The sequence below is a fragment of the Orcinus orca genome, chromosome 11, assembly GCF_937001465.1.
Source record: "Orcinus orca chromosome 11, mOrcOrc1.1, whole genome shotgun sequence".
NCBI classification, from domain to species: domain Eukaryota; kingdom Metazoa; phylum Chordata; class Mammalia; order Artiodactyla; family Delphinidae; genus Orcinus; species Orcinus orca.
In genome coordinates this window covers 57,517,069-57,534,354 of record NC_064569.1, presented here as the reverse complement: position 1 = coordinate 57,534,354, position 17,286 = coordinate 57,517,069, and the positions used below count along the sequence as shown (strand labels likewise).

The 17,286-nt window shown below is 39.4% G+C and overlaps 1 protein-coding gene across 1 annotated transcript in view; it reads right to left on the bottom strand.

Annotated features, from left to right (window-relative positions):
• Nucleotides 1-2,825: 2,825 nt before the first annotated feature.
• The window catches only part of LGR5 (leucine rich repeat containing G protein-coupled receptor 5), a 118,724-nt gene continuing 104,263 nt past the window's right edge, over nt 2,826-17,286 (bottom strand). Inside the window, exons 11-18 of the mRNA XM_004281892.3 lie at nt 17,122-17,193; nt 13,666-13,731; nt 12,432-12,503; nt 9,196-9,267; nt 8,245-8,370; nt 7,064-7,209; nt 5,282-5,365; nt 2,826-4,066 (exon numbers count right to left, since the gene is read on the bottom strand). Of these exons, the coding sequence (XP_004281940.1) occupies nt 2,979-4,066; nt 5,282-5,365; nt 7,064-7,209; nt 8,245-8,370; nt 9,196-9,267; nt 12,432-12,503; nt 13,666-13,731; nt 17,122-17,193 (1,726 nt within the window). The 3' untranslated portion in view covers nt 2,826-2,978. The remainder of the gene's footprint in view (nt 4,067-5,281; nt 5,366-7,063; nt 7,210-8,244; nt 8,371-9,195; nt 9,268-12,431; nt 12,504-13,665; nt 13,732-17,121; nt 17,194-17,286) is intronic.

The window sequence follows — 17,286 nt, the reverse complement described above, 5'->3', positions numbered from 1 at the left end:
CAATATTCCACAATGCTTCTCCAGCTCATAACGTGTATGTTCTACCTGTTTCTGAACCCAGACAAGCTAAAGCTTTGTTATCATCCTCCTCAATAGGCTGCAAGGGTCAAACATGCTGGAACTTGTGTCTGAAATGAATGAATCAGTGTAGAATCTGAGTTCAACATCTTTTTTTTTTTTTTTTTTTGCGGTACGCGGGCCTCTCATTGCTGTGGCCTTTCCCGCTGCGGAGTGCAGTCTCCGGACGCACAGGCTCAGCGGCTATGGCTCACGGGCCCAGCCGCTCCGCGGCATGTGGGATCTTCCCGGACCGGGGCACGAACCTGTGTCCCCTGCATCGGCAGGCGTACTCTCAACCACTGCGCCACTAGGGAAGCCAGAGTTTGTGGATTTTTAAAGAAATAAGTCAGAGTGGATTTTTTTTTTCCTTTAAAAAAGTCACACCACTGACTTGCATTTTCTTGAGTGGGAGAGAAAGGGAGGGGTGGGCTGCCGGGACGTTCCTAACTTTGGGTACCCAAAAGCAAGTATGTGGAGAAGAGAGACTGAGATCCACTGCTTCTGAGGCAACTTTCATATCAGCTGCCTGGGCTAAGAGGTATGAGATTAAGAGCAGTGAGATTATGTTATGGCCCTTGTTTCAGCTGAAGACAAAGTGTAGACTACATAGTAGGATCCCACTGGATGCCTGTTAAGTAGGTCAGGTTGAAGCATGTGATTATATCTGATGGATGGGTGGGAAACTCAGTGCCAGGTACCCTGGAGGTGCTCAGTCAATATGGGTTCATCTTAGCAATAATGCTGAGGCTTCAACTACTACTTGATGGTTTCATTTTACAATTTGTACAGGCAGAGCAGGAATCATCATCGAAGCTGGGAGGGTCTAGCACTAGGTGTTTAGAAAAATCATTTCATTTCTTATGTTTTGGGGGATGAGAACTAAAGGGGACTAGTGTATTTCTTTGTGCCCCGAGAATCGCATGTATTTATCTTTTGGCCTTGACATGGTCATAAAATATGTTTTCTTTAAAGGAAAAATTTACGGAAAACTCATATTCATGTTGAATGATTTTAGGGTTGATTTGTTATTTATGCATTTCTTTCTAATTGTGTTTTTTTCTTTTTACATTGCAAAAGAAGTAGACTCTGGCTATGAAGTCCAAACTATCACTGGGGAAAATGAACTTCACCAAGTCATTTGTCATGACAAAAATGGCTTATCAGTCATAGTTAAAACAATCTAGGAGTTGGTAAAGATATTTTGATTTGTTCTTGTGAAAAATTTACTTCTTAAGACAAGTCCAGAATACTTAAAATACTGAAGTGCAAATACTTAGATAGCAAATGTATTTAAACCTCAAAACTCTAAAACGTTTAGGAGACCATGTATTTGCCTATGGGATCAATAAAGCACTTGAAAATATTTTGTTTTATAGTCACACATTTTATTACAAATTTCTTTTATTTTGTACCTAATAGAAAAGCAAGTTTGGAGTCTATTTACAAGTACTATATACATTTACATATATTACATACAGTTAATGAATTTAAAGAAAATGGGCAGAGAAACACAATATATATGGAAGAATATGCCACTGTACATGGTTTATTATCATGGTCCTTAGTATTACTGAATCTTTACTATAGTAATAAATACAGTTCTATATTTACACATCTTATAAAACATCTCATAAATGTATTTTTTTCAATTCCAAGTTAAAACATCTGATCAAAATAAACATGCTTATATAAAAATAAATCTACCTAACAGTCTTTTGGTTTGGATGTAGTGAAGCTAATGTAGTATAATAGAAATTATTAATTAATCCTTTGACCTTTAGTATTTAATAATTTTGCCTTGTACAATACCTAACACATGTATTAAATATGGAATAAGCAGAGAAGTCATGTTCTTGACATCAGGTAGGTTGATCCAAAGACAACATAGCTAAAACCAAGCTAAATAAACAGGATAATATATTACCAAGTTCCTGTTGAGTCAAAAGTGGTTTCAGACATTGTTGCTAAAGCTACTAGAGGTACCTGTGAGAAGTTATATCAGTGGATTTAGTTTATGCTGTGTCTGCATTTGATTGTTACCTTATGATGCACATCAGTTTGAATCAAGTGATAAAACCTCCTGTGAAAAACGTGCACTCACCCAGGGGGAAAATAATCCCAGGTTGCTTACCGTCTTTTCTGCGAATGTCCATTGCCGGCAATGGAGTTTTCTTCGAACCTCTGGGCACCAAGGAGTTAAAAATGAATTAGACAAGACCTCATCTGTACATCATTGCCTTCGTGGCAATTTATGAATTTAAGTTCATTTTCCTTTCAAAGTATTTGTAAGCAGTTTTATTCCACTGAGGGTGGAACCATCTAGTGCTGATACCTAAAATCTAGCATCTCTAAAAATGATGTGACTATGAATGAATTAATAGTGCCTTATGTTATCCATTCACGGGGGTATTGGTGACCTGGAAGGATCCTTTCTGAGGAAAGGTGATGCAGTACTAAAACATCTCCACATGGTCATTAAAATGAAATCCTACTGGTCACAACCATTACTTAGTAATGTAGGCCATTTAAAAACTTTTATTTTCCTAATACCTCCAACCATATATGAAGGGGTTTTCTGGTTTAAAACCCCTTTCGTAAGCAAGTGAGTTGAAAAAGAATTAAATTGAAATCATGGAGAATTTTTTGAACATTTCAATCTGTTTTTAAAATATTTATATATATTTTAGGCTTACCTGAAGAGTGTGACTGAGTTATATAGCTTGAATGAGTTATATAAGCAGCATTTAGACTTATTTTTCACTCTCTTGTATCAATAATTATCAGCTTTTTGACACTGAGAGGTTTTTTTTTTTTTTTTAAATCAAGTTTCCACTCAGCTCTTTTTAGTTACTGCTCTGATATACTCAACCTCACATTTTTGGGTTTTCAATTTTTGAAAACTTTCTCTCACATATTAATTAGAGACATGGGACAAATGCCACAGATGAAAGATGACAGCTTTCGGTCATCGGATAAGCTGGTGGTGACCCAGAATTGGAAGGCAGGTCATAGGGTCTGCTGGCACTGGTGAAGGTTACCAAGGCCTGGGTTGAGTCACAGGACTGTTTCTCAACATCATCAGAGTTAATAGACATCAGGCTTGTGTGTTTCGATCTTGTCCAGAAGTGGGTTTGCTTTCCCAGGCTCCCCAGATCCTCCTTAAAATGAGGATTGAAGAGGATGTAGAGAAGGGGATTGAGACATGCAGGAAGGGGGACAATCACCAGAAGGATAAACTTAATTACTTCAGGGCTGATGAATGTGAGGTTCAGTAAAGAGGAGAAGGACAAGAAAGCCACCGGGCAGTAAAGGATACAGTTGGTGAAGAGCAACAGAGCAACGTGCTTCACCATAGAACAGTCCCAAATATTCTCCAGGTCTCCCTTTTCCAAATTGCAGTAGAGCTTGGTGTAGGCAATGGTCATCACGAGGAAGCAAAGGGAATTGAGCAAGACGAGGGCCACCATGTAGCCTGTGGCGCTGGGCTCCCCAAAGGGCAGAGGCAGGCAGAGCGGGGAGGCGCTGTACTCGCTGCCGTCCAGCAGAGGAACCGCGGCGATGGTCGCCGCCAGCATGGCGCAGAGCGCAACGATTGCTTTCAGACTGGAAAAAGGAGTTTTCGTTTCGAATTTTGCAGAGCATTTCACAGAGAACCCACGCTCCAGGGCTGCCAGGGTAAGCAGGAAAACCGAGGATTCCGAAGCAAAAATGGACAAAAACCCGACGACCTGGCAGCCGACCCCCTGCTCCCACCACGCACCGTGCTGCGCAAAGCTGCCAAAAGTAAAGGCATCCACGCCAGCCAGCACAGCACTGGAGACCCCCGTGAGCATGTTCACCATGGCTATTAACCCAATTAACAGTTTTACGGAGGAAATGTACAGAGGGGCTCTGAACACGGTTGAAGTCACCAGGGCATTACACGTCAGGGCCAAAACTGCTATGGTCCACACTCCAATGCGGATCAGCCAGCTACCGAACAGGTATTCGCAGAGTTTGAAAGGGCCTAGAGGTCCAAGGAAGAAAAAGACTGGGTATCAAATTAGGGTTCACAACTTTTGCCAAATTACCTCTTTGTTTCTCTTGTTAGGACACCAAGAGATAGAGACCAGTAACAGCCATGGTAACACACAGTTCCCTTATGGCATACTCCACTTTATTAAACCACTATTTAATATAAAGGTGAATATACCGGGTGCCCAGATTTTCAAGCTATGCCCAGAGAAATGGAGCCGGGGAGTTTAAATCACTGGATTCAGGTCCCCCAAATACAGCAGTGTGAGGGCCAGGTAACAAGTCAGATCTCTGGTTTTTTTTTTTTTTTTAATAAAGTTTTTTTTTTGTTTGTTTGTTTGATGTGGACCATATTTAAAGTCTTTTTTGAGTTTGTTACAATATTGCTTCTGTTTTTTTTTGTTTTGTTGTTTTGGTCTGGAGGCATGTGGGATCTTTTCTCCCCGACCAGGGATCGAAGCCGCACCCCCTGCATTGGAAGGCGAAGTCTTAACCACTGGACCACCAGGGAAGTCCCTCCTGGGCGTTTTATGATATTTGTCCAGAATGCTTCAAAAAAGGTTCTGTAAACAGGGAAGGAGAATCCTAGGGAAATACTCAGTGATGTTAGAAGAGGAAGTATGAAGGTGCATTTCATGAGAATGTCATCTTAGGTTTACATTGACGTTTGACGTTTAGGTGCAAGGAACCATCAAATTGTTGAAAATGAAATATCAACCCTCCCCAGCTGTCTTTTTTTTTTTTTTCAACTGGCCTATCCTATTTCAGGGAATGGGACAAACAATTAAGTGAATAATATATATAGTTTTTACTTATCTCTAAAACTATTATTTGCTTTAACCAAATAGCTATTTAGAGAAGACTTACAAGAAATCACTGTCAAAAATCAGTGATTACATGAAGCAAGACTGTTGCATACCAGACTAAATAGCTAATATTATTTTAAAAATTACATATACTTCTAACTATAAGATTGGTTCTTTCATTTCCATTAATCTGAATCAAAAGTCTCCTACAAAGATCCTATTTATGAATGGAGACCAACTCCAGGGAACGAACATTTGTATTTTAAAGGTCCCCATGGGGTGGGATATTGATGAGCTGCAAAGATGGCACAGATTTTGCCTTGAAGTGTAGCCAAATGTCCCTGATGGCCTCAGAATTAAGGGTGGGTACTGCTGTTGAGCAGTTCTGATGCCTTTCTCACCTGGGGAAGGTGAGCATTGCACCGAATGAAGGGCTTTCAGGTCTTCCTCAAAATCAAGCAGGAAATCTTCAAGATCACGCTCATCTGCAGGAATGAGAAGTTCTGGAATGATTAGTTCTGTCTCTCTTTTCAGGGGCCAACTTCCAGGGAGGAGAGTCCTGGATTGCCCTAGAGACATGAAATGTCACAAAGGGAACTGAGGGTCAGACATCCCACTTTTCCCTGGGCTTTCTTGCAAGTCTATTATAAAATTGCTTTGGGATGTTCTACTCAAGCTACTATATGACAGAATTTCAGCAGAACTGGGGGCAAGGGACAGTAACCCTGGACTCCCTGTCATAACGTCGAAGCTCTCTCATTCTGTTCTTGTTCCCTGGAGCTCACGATGGCCCCAAATTGCACTGACCTAAATTAGAGAGAGAGCGTGGGCCTCTCCATTCAGTGGAAGAACCACTTTATCCAATTTTCTAACACTTAGATAGCTATAGTGCAAATGTTCTGAGCTGTGTTCTCTGAGTACAAGAGGGAGAATTAGTAAGTTTCAATCTTTCTGGGGAATTCTGCTTAACAGAGGACAAATCAAGTAACTGGTGCTTGGATTAGCTATCCATGAAACAGGAGTTTTGTGATCTAACACACTTACTGATTTAATTGGTCTGGGGTGAGGTTTGGGCACCAGTGTTTTTTAAAAGCTTCTGTGTGATTACAATATATGGACCAGGGTTGCAAATCATTGTCCTTGAAAATAAACTCCACGAAGAACCTTGTCTCTCTCGTTCATTGTGTGCCTCTAGGGCATAGAACAGTGCCTGGCACACAGTAGACACTCTAATTGTTTATTTTTTGGGGGGGAGGGTTGAATAAATATAGTAGAAATTAGGGTGGGTGAGGCAGAAAAAGCAAAAATGAAAGCAAGAACAAGAGCAAGACATGTGCTGTAGCCTAAAATTAAAAAAGCCAAGGGCTATAATACCAGCTCCTTAATCAGGTCTGTGTGCAGGAAGAAAAGTTAAGATAATGTGCAGACAGACCGAATCGTACTTGCTTGGGAATCAACAAATCATTAAGACCCAAAGGAAGAAAAGCCAGTCTATTTAGACTCTGTGCAAACTTGCAAGGTTGGCAGGGAAAGGAAATTGGGGGCTGCCCAGAGCACTGCCTCATTACCACAGGTGTGGTTTGAGGTACATTGTTGTCTATTTAAGTCAGGTCTTGCTTCAAGGAAAGCCAAGTGCTTTACAGACATTATTTCATTTCACTTTCCTGACAGCTAGCCTTTGTCGGGGGTAGGTGGGGAGAATGTTTTAGGATTAGTTGGATAAGAAGTTGGATTCTTAAGCCCTTCTGCTGAAATATGGAGGCATCTAAAATGTCTATATCCTCCACTCCCCACTGGGGTTTAAGAATAAAAATAGATTGTATTTTCTGGAGAAAAAAGCGCAGAAGCATGTTTGAAAAAGTTATCCACAGGGATAAGGCCCTCAAAAAAGTTTATGAAAATATTGATAATCAATTTTAATATTTACCCCTGAGGACAATATGTGCTAAAAGGGATCTAATTGTAAATATAAGTATTAAGAAATCCCTTAGAGAAAAGATGACTTTTTAGAATGAATCCTAAAGGAGTTTTCTCTTTCTCTAAGAATCTTTAAAAAGTGGGATTGATCCTCAACTTGCTGGGGTGATTACATAGGGACTTGTTTGGAGTTCAGATGATCTGCTCGATGACTTTTCAAGCCCCGTTCAGACACAATTTCATCACAGTGACATAGCAGCTCTTACCTTGAACTTGAAACATTCCAGCATCTTTCTTATGAAGATCATCTGCACTGCTGTTGTCGCCTTTATTCCATTGATTAGAAATTTTATAGACATTTTCACATACTCCAAATGCACAGCACTGATATGCATAAGGCATTTCTATAACCCTTTGAATGAACAAAACCAAACAAAAACACACACTTAAAGAAATAGATTGTTAAATACAGTGCTCATCTTTCACTTAATAATTCTGCCTGTGGATCTTAGCTTTAATAAGTAATCTAAAATATTAACTATGTGCATAAAGATGTTGATTACAGTGCTATTCATAACAACGGAGTTATTAAAAATTATTGCCATGAAATGTTGACAGTTGCTGAGGCTGAGTGATGGATATATTATTTTCTCTACTTTTGAGTTTGAAAATTTCCATAATAAAAACACTAAAAAATGACTGTTAGGAAAATTGTAACACCATTAAAAAGTGCTTATGGTATGACATAACATAAAGTGAAAAAAGGTGATATAAGTTTGTATACGTACTGTGATTCTAACAATTAAAAATACATTGGAAACAAAATCTGGAAGGAAATAACATAAAACTTTGTTTAAGGGTATTTGTAGACATTTTTTCCTCTCTTTTATTTTCTAAACTCTTTTGGGGTTATGGTTTTAAAGTATGTAAAAAGTACTGTGGTTTAATATATATACAGAATATATATATGTGTATATACATATATATATGTGTATATACATATATATATATATAATCTTTCAAGGGACTTTATCGCTAATAAGTGTAACAGGTTTTAAAGAGCATTACTTAAGCAAATATTAATTTAGTACATTTTATTAGAACATATACATAAGCAAGACGAATTTAAACATGTCAACAGGAGTACAATTACGTTATAATGTTATTTAATTACATGTCCTAGTTTGTATCTCACGGATCAATGGTTTTCAAACTCTTTCCATGAACTCTGTGGTTCCAGGAGGCATCTTTGAAGAAGGAAGGAAGTGTGGTCAGGAAGACACGTTCTCCCACTCCAGGGCTTGTCCTAACAATGCCCCAGGGGTGGGGGACTTGAAGGCATGAAATGCAATTCAAAAGAGTCCCATAAATTTTGAAAACCACTATAACACGTCTATTGTTTCACATGACCACAAATGTATCTTATTAGTTTTAATGACAAACTCACTTGAGTTCTGGAAAGTTTTCAGATGATATCAAGCTCTGTAAGGCATGATTTCCTGTTAATTTTAAGTGAGTTAAACCATGTAACCCAGTTACAGGAAAAGACGACAGGCGGTTGGATGATAGGTCCCTGCAAAACATCAAACAACAATTGGCTTTTAGTCTGTGTTAGCATAAAACGATTATGTTAAAAAAGCAACCTAAAGATGATTAAACTGCTCCATAAAAACTTCTAAGCAGGGTCCTTCCTCTTAATGGTAAAAGGAACCATTTTGGTTTTAGCTCCTGAACAACTCTTCTATTTACCATCAGAATTGCAGGAGAAAAATGTTTTAATCACACCCAAATTGTAATTTCTACATTCAGCTTAATTCTGCCAGATGGGGACATCTAAAATCAAGTGGAGGGTGCTACACATAATTTGAAAAGTGGTGCTGACTAGATCAAGTTAGGGGTGAGGGGGAAAACATTGTTGGGGGTTTATTTTCTTCCTTCTCGCCATAACTTCTGTCTGACCAGTTCCTTCTTTGTCTCTGAGACACAGGAAAGAGGGAGAGGAAAGAGCAAGAGATGGAAAGGGAGGGAAAAAATGGACAGGAAGATTTTCTGTTAGTCAGGATGGCAAACTGTAAAATGAAAGACCTTTAGAACTGAACTGATTACTTAGTCCATTCCACCTGATGGCTCAGCAAAATTGGAAAATTTCACCTCAATCACCAGAACCAGCTGTCACCCAGATGGTCATTTATCCACATAAGGACGCACATGGCCTTGGAGGGGTGGGGGGTGGGAAGTGGGGTGCTCCTTTCTGGTGTGATCCAGCTCCAGTGCAGGAGACACTGAGGGCTGGGCATTCTGTGTACTCGGGCTTTTTCAGCAAAACCAACATTTTTGATTAATCAGATGGGGCCCAATTATTAAAAGACATGCCATAAACAAGTCATGAAATACTCACAGCTTTCTTAGAGATGGCAAAGTGGAAAATGCATTGGGGTGAATAATGGCAATTTTGTTCCAAGCTAAATTCCTATTAAAAAAAAAAAAAAAAAGGCAAGTGAGAGGATTATGTAAAAGAAGACTGTGTGAAGTTTTACCATATATATTCATTCTTCTAACAAAATGTAATTTCCATTCAGGACAGGAGCAATTAACTTATCAAATCATCTTTCAGAGGCAGATATTAATAGTATAAAATGATGCAAGAGAATTTTAAAGCAACCTTGTTTAAATCAATCCGGGAAAATCCTTCAGGTGGATACTTCAGATTTTACTCTCTTCTTGCTAAAAAGTTGACTTTAACATGGTTGTAAAATTTTATTAGGGCATTTCTAAGATGAGTAGGGGTCAGGGAATTGGAAGAGACAGGAACTTCTGAGGCTCTTCCTCTGACAGGCAAGTAAATTTTAAGTTATAAAATGTCCCCGGATATGTAATGAAACTCAACAAAAATTTGTGTACATTGTCCATGTATGTCAGGCCTTAAGAGAAACACAGAGATACTTTAAAAAAAAATTCCCAATAAAGAGAATGGACATTTAATTCTTTTTTTTTTTTTTTTGTGGTACGCGGGCCTCTCACTGTTGTGGCCTCTCCCGTTGCGGAGCACAGGCTCCGGACGCGCAGGCGCGGCGGCCATGGCTCACGGGCCCAGCCGCTCCGCGGCATGTGGGATCTTCCCGGACCGGGGCACGATCTCGTGTCTCCTGCATCGGCAGGTAGACTCTCAACCATTGCGCCACCAGGGAAGCCCCTGGACATTTATTTCTTAACTGGGAAATGAAGAAGAGAGGGGCTAGCATATGTTAGAAATAAAAGCCTTTGATAACAAAATCTACAATTTATTGAGAAATAAAATTCACTCACCCCTTCCCTCCACAGACATATATGTAATGAAATGTAGATAATTTTACAGGAATAAGAAATTTCACATTTTAGAAAAAGAGCAATGAACTTAAAATTCGTATTTTTAAAATTCATAACTCAGAAGGGAACTAAAGTGTAGACATTTGAGGAAACTGAAAGTGATCACTGTCAACTTTTCTCTAGCACAGAAAAGTAATTTATTCATGGTGTTGGGCCCCCTGAGTTACTTAGGATAAATGGTATTCACAGAACATTTACATTCTCATTTGAAAGGCCCCTGAACTGGGGAAAACTGGAAGCCTTTTTAGTTTTCTCCTTTCATCGATGGCAGAACAAAAGAAAATTCCAGCTAACGAGGGGAAGGAATGGCATGGAAGGAGTGGGAAAGCTACAAATGGGAATTGGGCAGGAGACTGTCTTCTGTTAAGCTGCTCATCAAATACGTGTCCAGTGAGGGTTGCAAGCCCTGCCATCTGCACTAGATGCTGGGGATAAGAAGATGAAAAAATCCTTGTCGTTTTCAGGTAGGGCGTGGTGTACCTGATGGCGGTGCTGAGTGCTGAGTCCTGTAGCAGAGAATGTGCAAAGCACATCAGAGTGGAGAGGGCTCAGAGACAGGAGATGTTGTTCTTATGGGATGGACAGGGGCAAGTTAAGAGTGGGGAGGAATCCAATGGGCAACAGGACCAGGAGAAACAATGGTCCATGTGTCAAGGGACTGGGAACTGGTGGGTGAGAGATGAAGGTGTTCCAGGGGGTTGGAATCAGATTCTGAAGGATGGTGCTTGGAAGTTTGGTTTTGGTATTGAAGACAATAGGGGAATAACAGAGGATTTTTGAAGCAGGGAAGTAACATGATTCAATTTCTACTTAAGAAAAATTCTCTTTGGAGAATGAGATGAATGGGTAAAGACTGATGGTGGAAAGTCCGGTAAGGAGGGTGATGACAGTGATCTAGGAGAGTGATTCATGGGTCTTTGGTAAAGAATATTTAAGTTCTACTCTCTTAGCAAATTTCAATTGTACAACACAGTGTTATCAAATATATCAACCTTTGATATATTTGAAAAAGAACTAACTTTTGGAAAGAGCCAGAACTCCAGCCTGGTGAACAAGGCAGGTAATAAAAGTAGGTAATGTACAATATCTTTGTTTCACATTTATTTTAAAAAGTTAAAGAACTTCACAAGCCGATTTTAGACCAAAAGTAAGGAAAGGGCAACACAATTAAATTCAGAGCAAGATGATTTTCAAAGTGAATTTTTGGGAGAAACTGATTCTCCAAGGTGAATTTAAAATGTTTTGAGGAATGGTATTATTTTATGAAGGTATAGTCTCTTAAATGTTGAGAAAAACTTTAGGAAAGAAAGGGTTTTTAACAACATCCTGCAGTTTAAACATTACATATTGTCACCGTTCACCAAAATTACATCGAAATCCAGTTTCAGGATGGAAAAAAATCTGTCATGCACAAAAAATCTGTTACCGTTTTTTTTAAACTTATGGTTAATATATGGTATTTTCAGGCAGTGTGTGGTCTACCTGATGTCAGTGCTGAGTGTTGAGTCCTGTAGCTCAGAATGTGCAAAGCACATCAGAGTGGAGCGGTATTTATGGTATTTTCAATATATATTAATATATATAATAATCTATTATAGTATATATTAAAATATAATATATTATACATTTACATAATATATTAATATCTATAATATATGTCAAATATATGGTATTTTCAATCATAAAATGGAATTTAATATTTACAAATCTTAGTCATCTGAGCAACAGAAGCATTTTCCAGGACAGTTGTGCTTAAACCTTAGTGTACTTGTTAAAATGCCGATTCTCAGGCCCTACTCCAGAGGGTCTAACTCATGAGGCAAGTGAGAACCTGGACTCCGCATTTTTTACAGTCACCTCCAGGTGATTCTTAAGCACTTAGAGAGACTCACATTGAAAAACTGTTTGACCAGGAGAGAAAAACAGGCAGGAAGAACTGTGTGGTCACCCCGGTTTTGCAGGCAGAACAATCTCCGCCAATTCCCAGCTAGGAACAGAAATACATTTTGTAGGCAGTTCAATAGCTTGGCCTCCTTCCTCTTTATCAGAGTTTCACGTCTGCTGACTGGCAGAGGGCAGATTGCAAATTTACTGCTTTTGAACCTGTTCCTGGAAATGATCATGAGCAAAATATTTGCCTTCTCCTAGCAGATACATGCACAAAGGCCCAACAGTACAAGTATACAGTGAAAAGAAAATATTAGGGGAAGACCCAAAAAAGATAAAAAGTGCTCGATGTTGGGGAAGCTGCCGAGAGAGAGTACTCACAGAGAGCGGAGGCTAAACAACTGCTGGAAGGTGTTGGCTCGAATTTCACACATTTCATTATGTCGCAGGTCTCTGAAATGACAGGTTCCAAAGATTCATTTCAGAGCCACAGGTTTCAAAGATTAGTCTTCAGAGAACTTTTACAGAGGGGTCACCTGCCCTCAGTCACAGGAACACATGAACTACGACTACCGAGTGACACTGAGAAAAATTTCTTTTTGTTTAAAAAAGAACACTGCAATGTATCCACACAAAAAAGTATTGCCTCTCTTTCAAAGCCGCTCTTCCCTTTGGGTGAATCTGAAGCTATATTCCGAATGCCAACATCATTCAAACACCTTGAGGATGCCTCTCTCTGCCCTCTGAGTCTTTCTTATATCCTTGGAGGGTCTTCAGGAGTGTCAAGTCGTTACCTTTCAAGGTGGATTTTTTTTCCCCTCCCTTCCTCGCCCAAAGGCATTCGGAGAAAAATTAAGCAGAAAAGGATAGATGGTTAGTATTGTTTTGACCAAAACCAAAGCATGACTATAAAGCAACAACGCTGATGTTTTATGGAGGAGGCAATTTTCAGAGAGGAATTCTAAAATGTTTCATGCATAAGTAGCATCAATGGCACCTGAAATACGACTAATACGGCACCTCTTCTGAAGCTTACTATTGTGGTTTAGAATAGAATTTTTTTTTTTTTTTGGCCGCACGCACGGCTTGCCGGATCTTAGTTCCCAGACCAGGGATCAAACCTGGGCCCCCGCAGTGAAAGTGCCAAGTCCTAACCACTGGACCGCCAGGGAACTCCCATGAAGGTTACTATTGTGAAGCAAACATACCAACAAAAGTACCCCCATATTAAAACGTAATGCCATGCATATGAGCCTCACTTGTGTTCAGGAAAAAAAACAAAACAAAACAAAAATATTGCCACTCATTGGAGGTGTAAGTTCAAAAAAGTTCCAAAGCTCAAATAAACCCAGTTCATTACTATACCAGGTTAGGGAAAAAAAAAACCCACAACATACTAAATGCCTTACTTATAGTATAATGCATGGTAAAATAATATCGTCTATGTCTCCCAACTTTACAGACATCCTATACAGTCACAGCTCCTGTGTGTAAGAAGGGAAAGCATCACATGTCTCCCCAGTGAACCACAGGGTAAGCAAACCAATGACCCCTGGAAATGTGAGTTTTGGCTCTTGGTTTGCGCTTGGTGACTTAGAGACTCTTACAGACATACATTTTCTGAAGCTTTCGGCAGACTGAAAAACTGGGTAAATCTTCTAGCAGGTTATAAGATAGATCTCTGAAAAACAGAAGGTACAAAAGGGAAAAATCTGTTACATATTAATTGTAAGGAAACATGCTTTGCTCTCTTTTCCCCTCCACCATGATCTAGCTCCCAAAGGCAGACTATGAACTTTTCCCCAGCCCTGATGTGCAGCAGGTAGTCATAGGCATTACTAGATTAAGCAGTAGATTCAGATGTCAACTGAAATGTAACTGTTATACTTCTTTAATTGATTTAAATAATTTACTTAATGAATTTATTTATGTTTTGTTAGTGATGATCTACAATGTTCTAGCTATTATCTTACAGAAATGAGTACAAATTAAATTAAATAATTGTGCCTCTGTTTCTAAGAGCTGCTATATCTCTGCAGTTGAGAGAATCATTGTTGGTTCTTTTCTAATCAACAGAAAAAGAATCCCAACAACAATTCAAAACATAGCACTAACTTTGAAATCAATCATTACAAGGGGGGAAAAAGAATCTAAGAAAGTCTTCAGCCCAAACTCAACAAATTACAGAATAACAAAAACATCTGGACATATTTATAGTATAATATAACTAATCTGAAACAAGCCATGGTAATTTGCAGAAAGCTTAAAAAAAGAAAGCTGGTAGATAAAGTAACAGATATATATATATATACATATATATATATATATATATATATATATATATATAAATCTTGCCTCATGTTTTAAAAGTTATCAGTTAATCAACTAACTCACTTTCATGCCTGATTCTAATTCTTAAAACCAGATCACCACTATGCAACTGAAAAATCCATATTGTTTTCTGAGAGGGTTTTAAATTACTTTATTTTTGAAATTGATCACTTTATCTTACATTTATTGAATAAATAGAACTTAAGTAGAAATACAGTTCAATTTACTACACATGAATAATTCAGATAAAGCTGTGTGCAAACACAAATTTGTAGTTTACACTAGAGATTTGAAAGACCAAACCAAACCAAACCAAACCGAACCAAAACAAAACAAAAATGCCCCACACCTATGCACAAATACAGCCGATTAACAATATGGTGTGTATTTTTGGAAAGTAGTGAATGTGATAAAATGGACACACATATTATCAAAGCTGATAATAATCTGGTTCACTCATTTCCACAGACAGCAAGGGGAACAATCCTTCCTGTGTAATTCTTAGTAGAGGGTACATGAAACCTTCTTCTACATAAAGACACAGTGTCACCACCTTCCTACCTATTACCTAATGATTTTCATGGCTAGCATTGATCAAGCACTTCTTATATATAGACACTGTGTTTACAGCTTGACCTGAATTATTTCATTTAATCTTTGTGGTCACCTTATGAAGGAAACATTTGTGTTGATTCCCATACAAAGCAAAGACTAAGATCACCAGCTAGTAAGTGGGGAAAGCCACACACAGTCAAGTCATTCCCATGGAGAAGAAGCAACTTGGAGGCAAAATCAGTCATGTACAGTGACATTGCCTCATGTAACAGCTACTCAGTGGATGACGCAGCCAAAGGAAGAGAGCTCTCAGACCTGTACTTCCAGAACAGAAAGCAGAGTGGAGTAAATGTCATGACCCCGGGTTCTACTATCAACTTTAATTCTACTTCGTTGATATGCTGGATGAAGCACTGATGTCTTTTTCAATTCTCTTCTTTAATGAGAAGATACTTGCTTTGCTGATCTTGCAGGGTTGTTGTGAAGAGCAAATCAACGCTACAGGTTGATGTGCTTTGAAAATGGCCGGATACTGCCATTAATGCAGTTGCTGTCTTTCAGGCCTTTCTAGGTTTCCACTCCAGGAAAGAATAATGGTGTAAAGGAAGCGAGAAAGACGATGATAAGAGCTAACATGGTCGAAGAGTTTGCAGTGCTCCAGGTGCTGGTATAAGTGTCTGACGTGTAGTAACTTATTGCGTCCTCATGACGATCCCCTGAAGGAAGTGGCTACATCTCTTATTTTATAGGCTGGGAAATGGAGCCCCGGAAGGGATAAATAACTCGCTCAAGATACTGTGATAGCATAGAGGCCGGATTTGAACCAGAAAAATAGACCCCAGAGCTTCTGCTCTTAATCAGTTCGCCAGTAAGCCTCGGTGTATGCAGCTTTAGACCCGGGTGGTTTACCATTCGCTGTGTGACATACTGGAGACAGATGCGATTTAAATACCGGTTCCCTATTTATTAGTTACAGTATGTGAAATCCTGGTCATGTTACTGAGCCAGCTTCCTGAAGAAAGGAGGATAATTATGCTTATTCTTGGTGTGGTGGGCAGAATTCGAAGACGGCTCCTGAGATCTCCACCACCTGGTGTCTATACTTGTTCTCCCAGTTATTCAATCAAACCATCTGCATTTGAATTCGAACTCTGCTACTTTCTTGCAGTGTGATTTTGACAGATGTACTTTACTTCCCTAATTCTCTCTTTCCTCACCTGTATCTATACCTTCTAGGGAGATACGAGGTGAGGAAGAGGAGACTTGTTCTTAATCCCCTTCCTTTATACATGAACGACTCACTTTAAGGCTGTTACGTGGTTTATTGCAACTCCTATCACTGAGCAACTGCGGCCTGAAAGTGACGTAGTGGGCTGGGGAGAGGGGAAGGCAGAATCACTGAAGAACGTTCCCATTCTTCCACTTGACATTTGTAGAGCTGCTTGTAGTTCTGTTACTCCGGAAAGCTTGTGGTGGAATCACAGGCGTTCGACTGCCGCAGAAGTCTGCCATGTGAGAACAGAGCCATGCGAGAGACTAAGGGTGCTTTCACTACATCCCAGCAGTGCTTGAAAAGGTGATCACAGGGCGTTGAGGGGGGAGGCTGAACATGGAAGGTCAGAACAAGGCTCTCCCAATTCCTATAAACTACTTTTTGTAAAATGTGGGAAGGGCAGAGGAAAAAAGCCCCAAGTCAACAGAAATAACATATGCAAGCTGTTTAGCCATTAGATGAAACATTAGAACATGGCACCAGCAACTATACCGGAAGAATGTTTGGTTGCCTTTATCAAGGTCTGTGTGGGTCTGATAATTTTATTTTGGCATTCATATTGGGTTTTTGATCCATGATTTTCTTTTTTTTTTTTTCCTGCTCTGCAGAGGATTTGGGGCTGGGGGCAATGAAGTTATTTTGGCTTGTTCATATCCATTTTCTGAAGGGAAATGTGTGCTAGTTGAAACTCTAATGGGAGACTGTTTGGGACTTGGAAACAAGGGGTACATCGTTGCCATTATTACCAGGGTCACATCTGAGAGCCACTTCCCTGGCCCCAAGTAGGTAAAGGAGGCCTGACCTCCTGAAAACCTGCGAGGAAAGAACTTTCTCCTCTTTTAAAGGATTTTTGAAATAATGTTGGTCATTTCACCCCCGTTTACACAACATTATTGCTTTACTGACACGCACAGCACTTGGAGATTCGGTAACTGATCGCAGACAGTTTGAGGAAGAGATGAGATCTGCGCTCCAGTTAAAGTCCTGTGGAAACACAAACCAGACATCATTCTTGTATTTAGGCATCACACAGTGACATATTTTGATTCATTGATGTTAAGACTGGTCAGGCTTGAA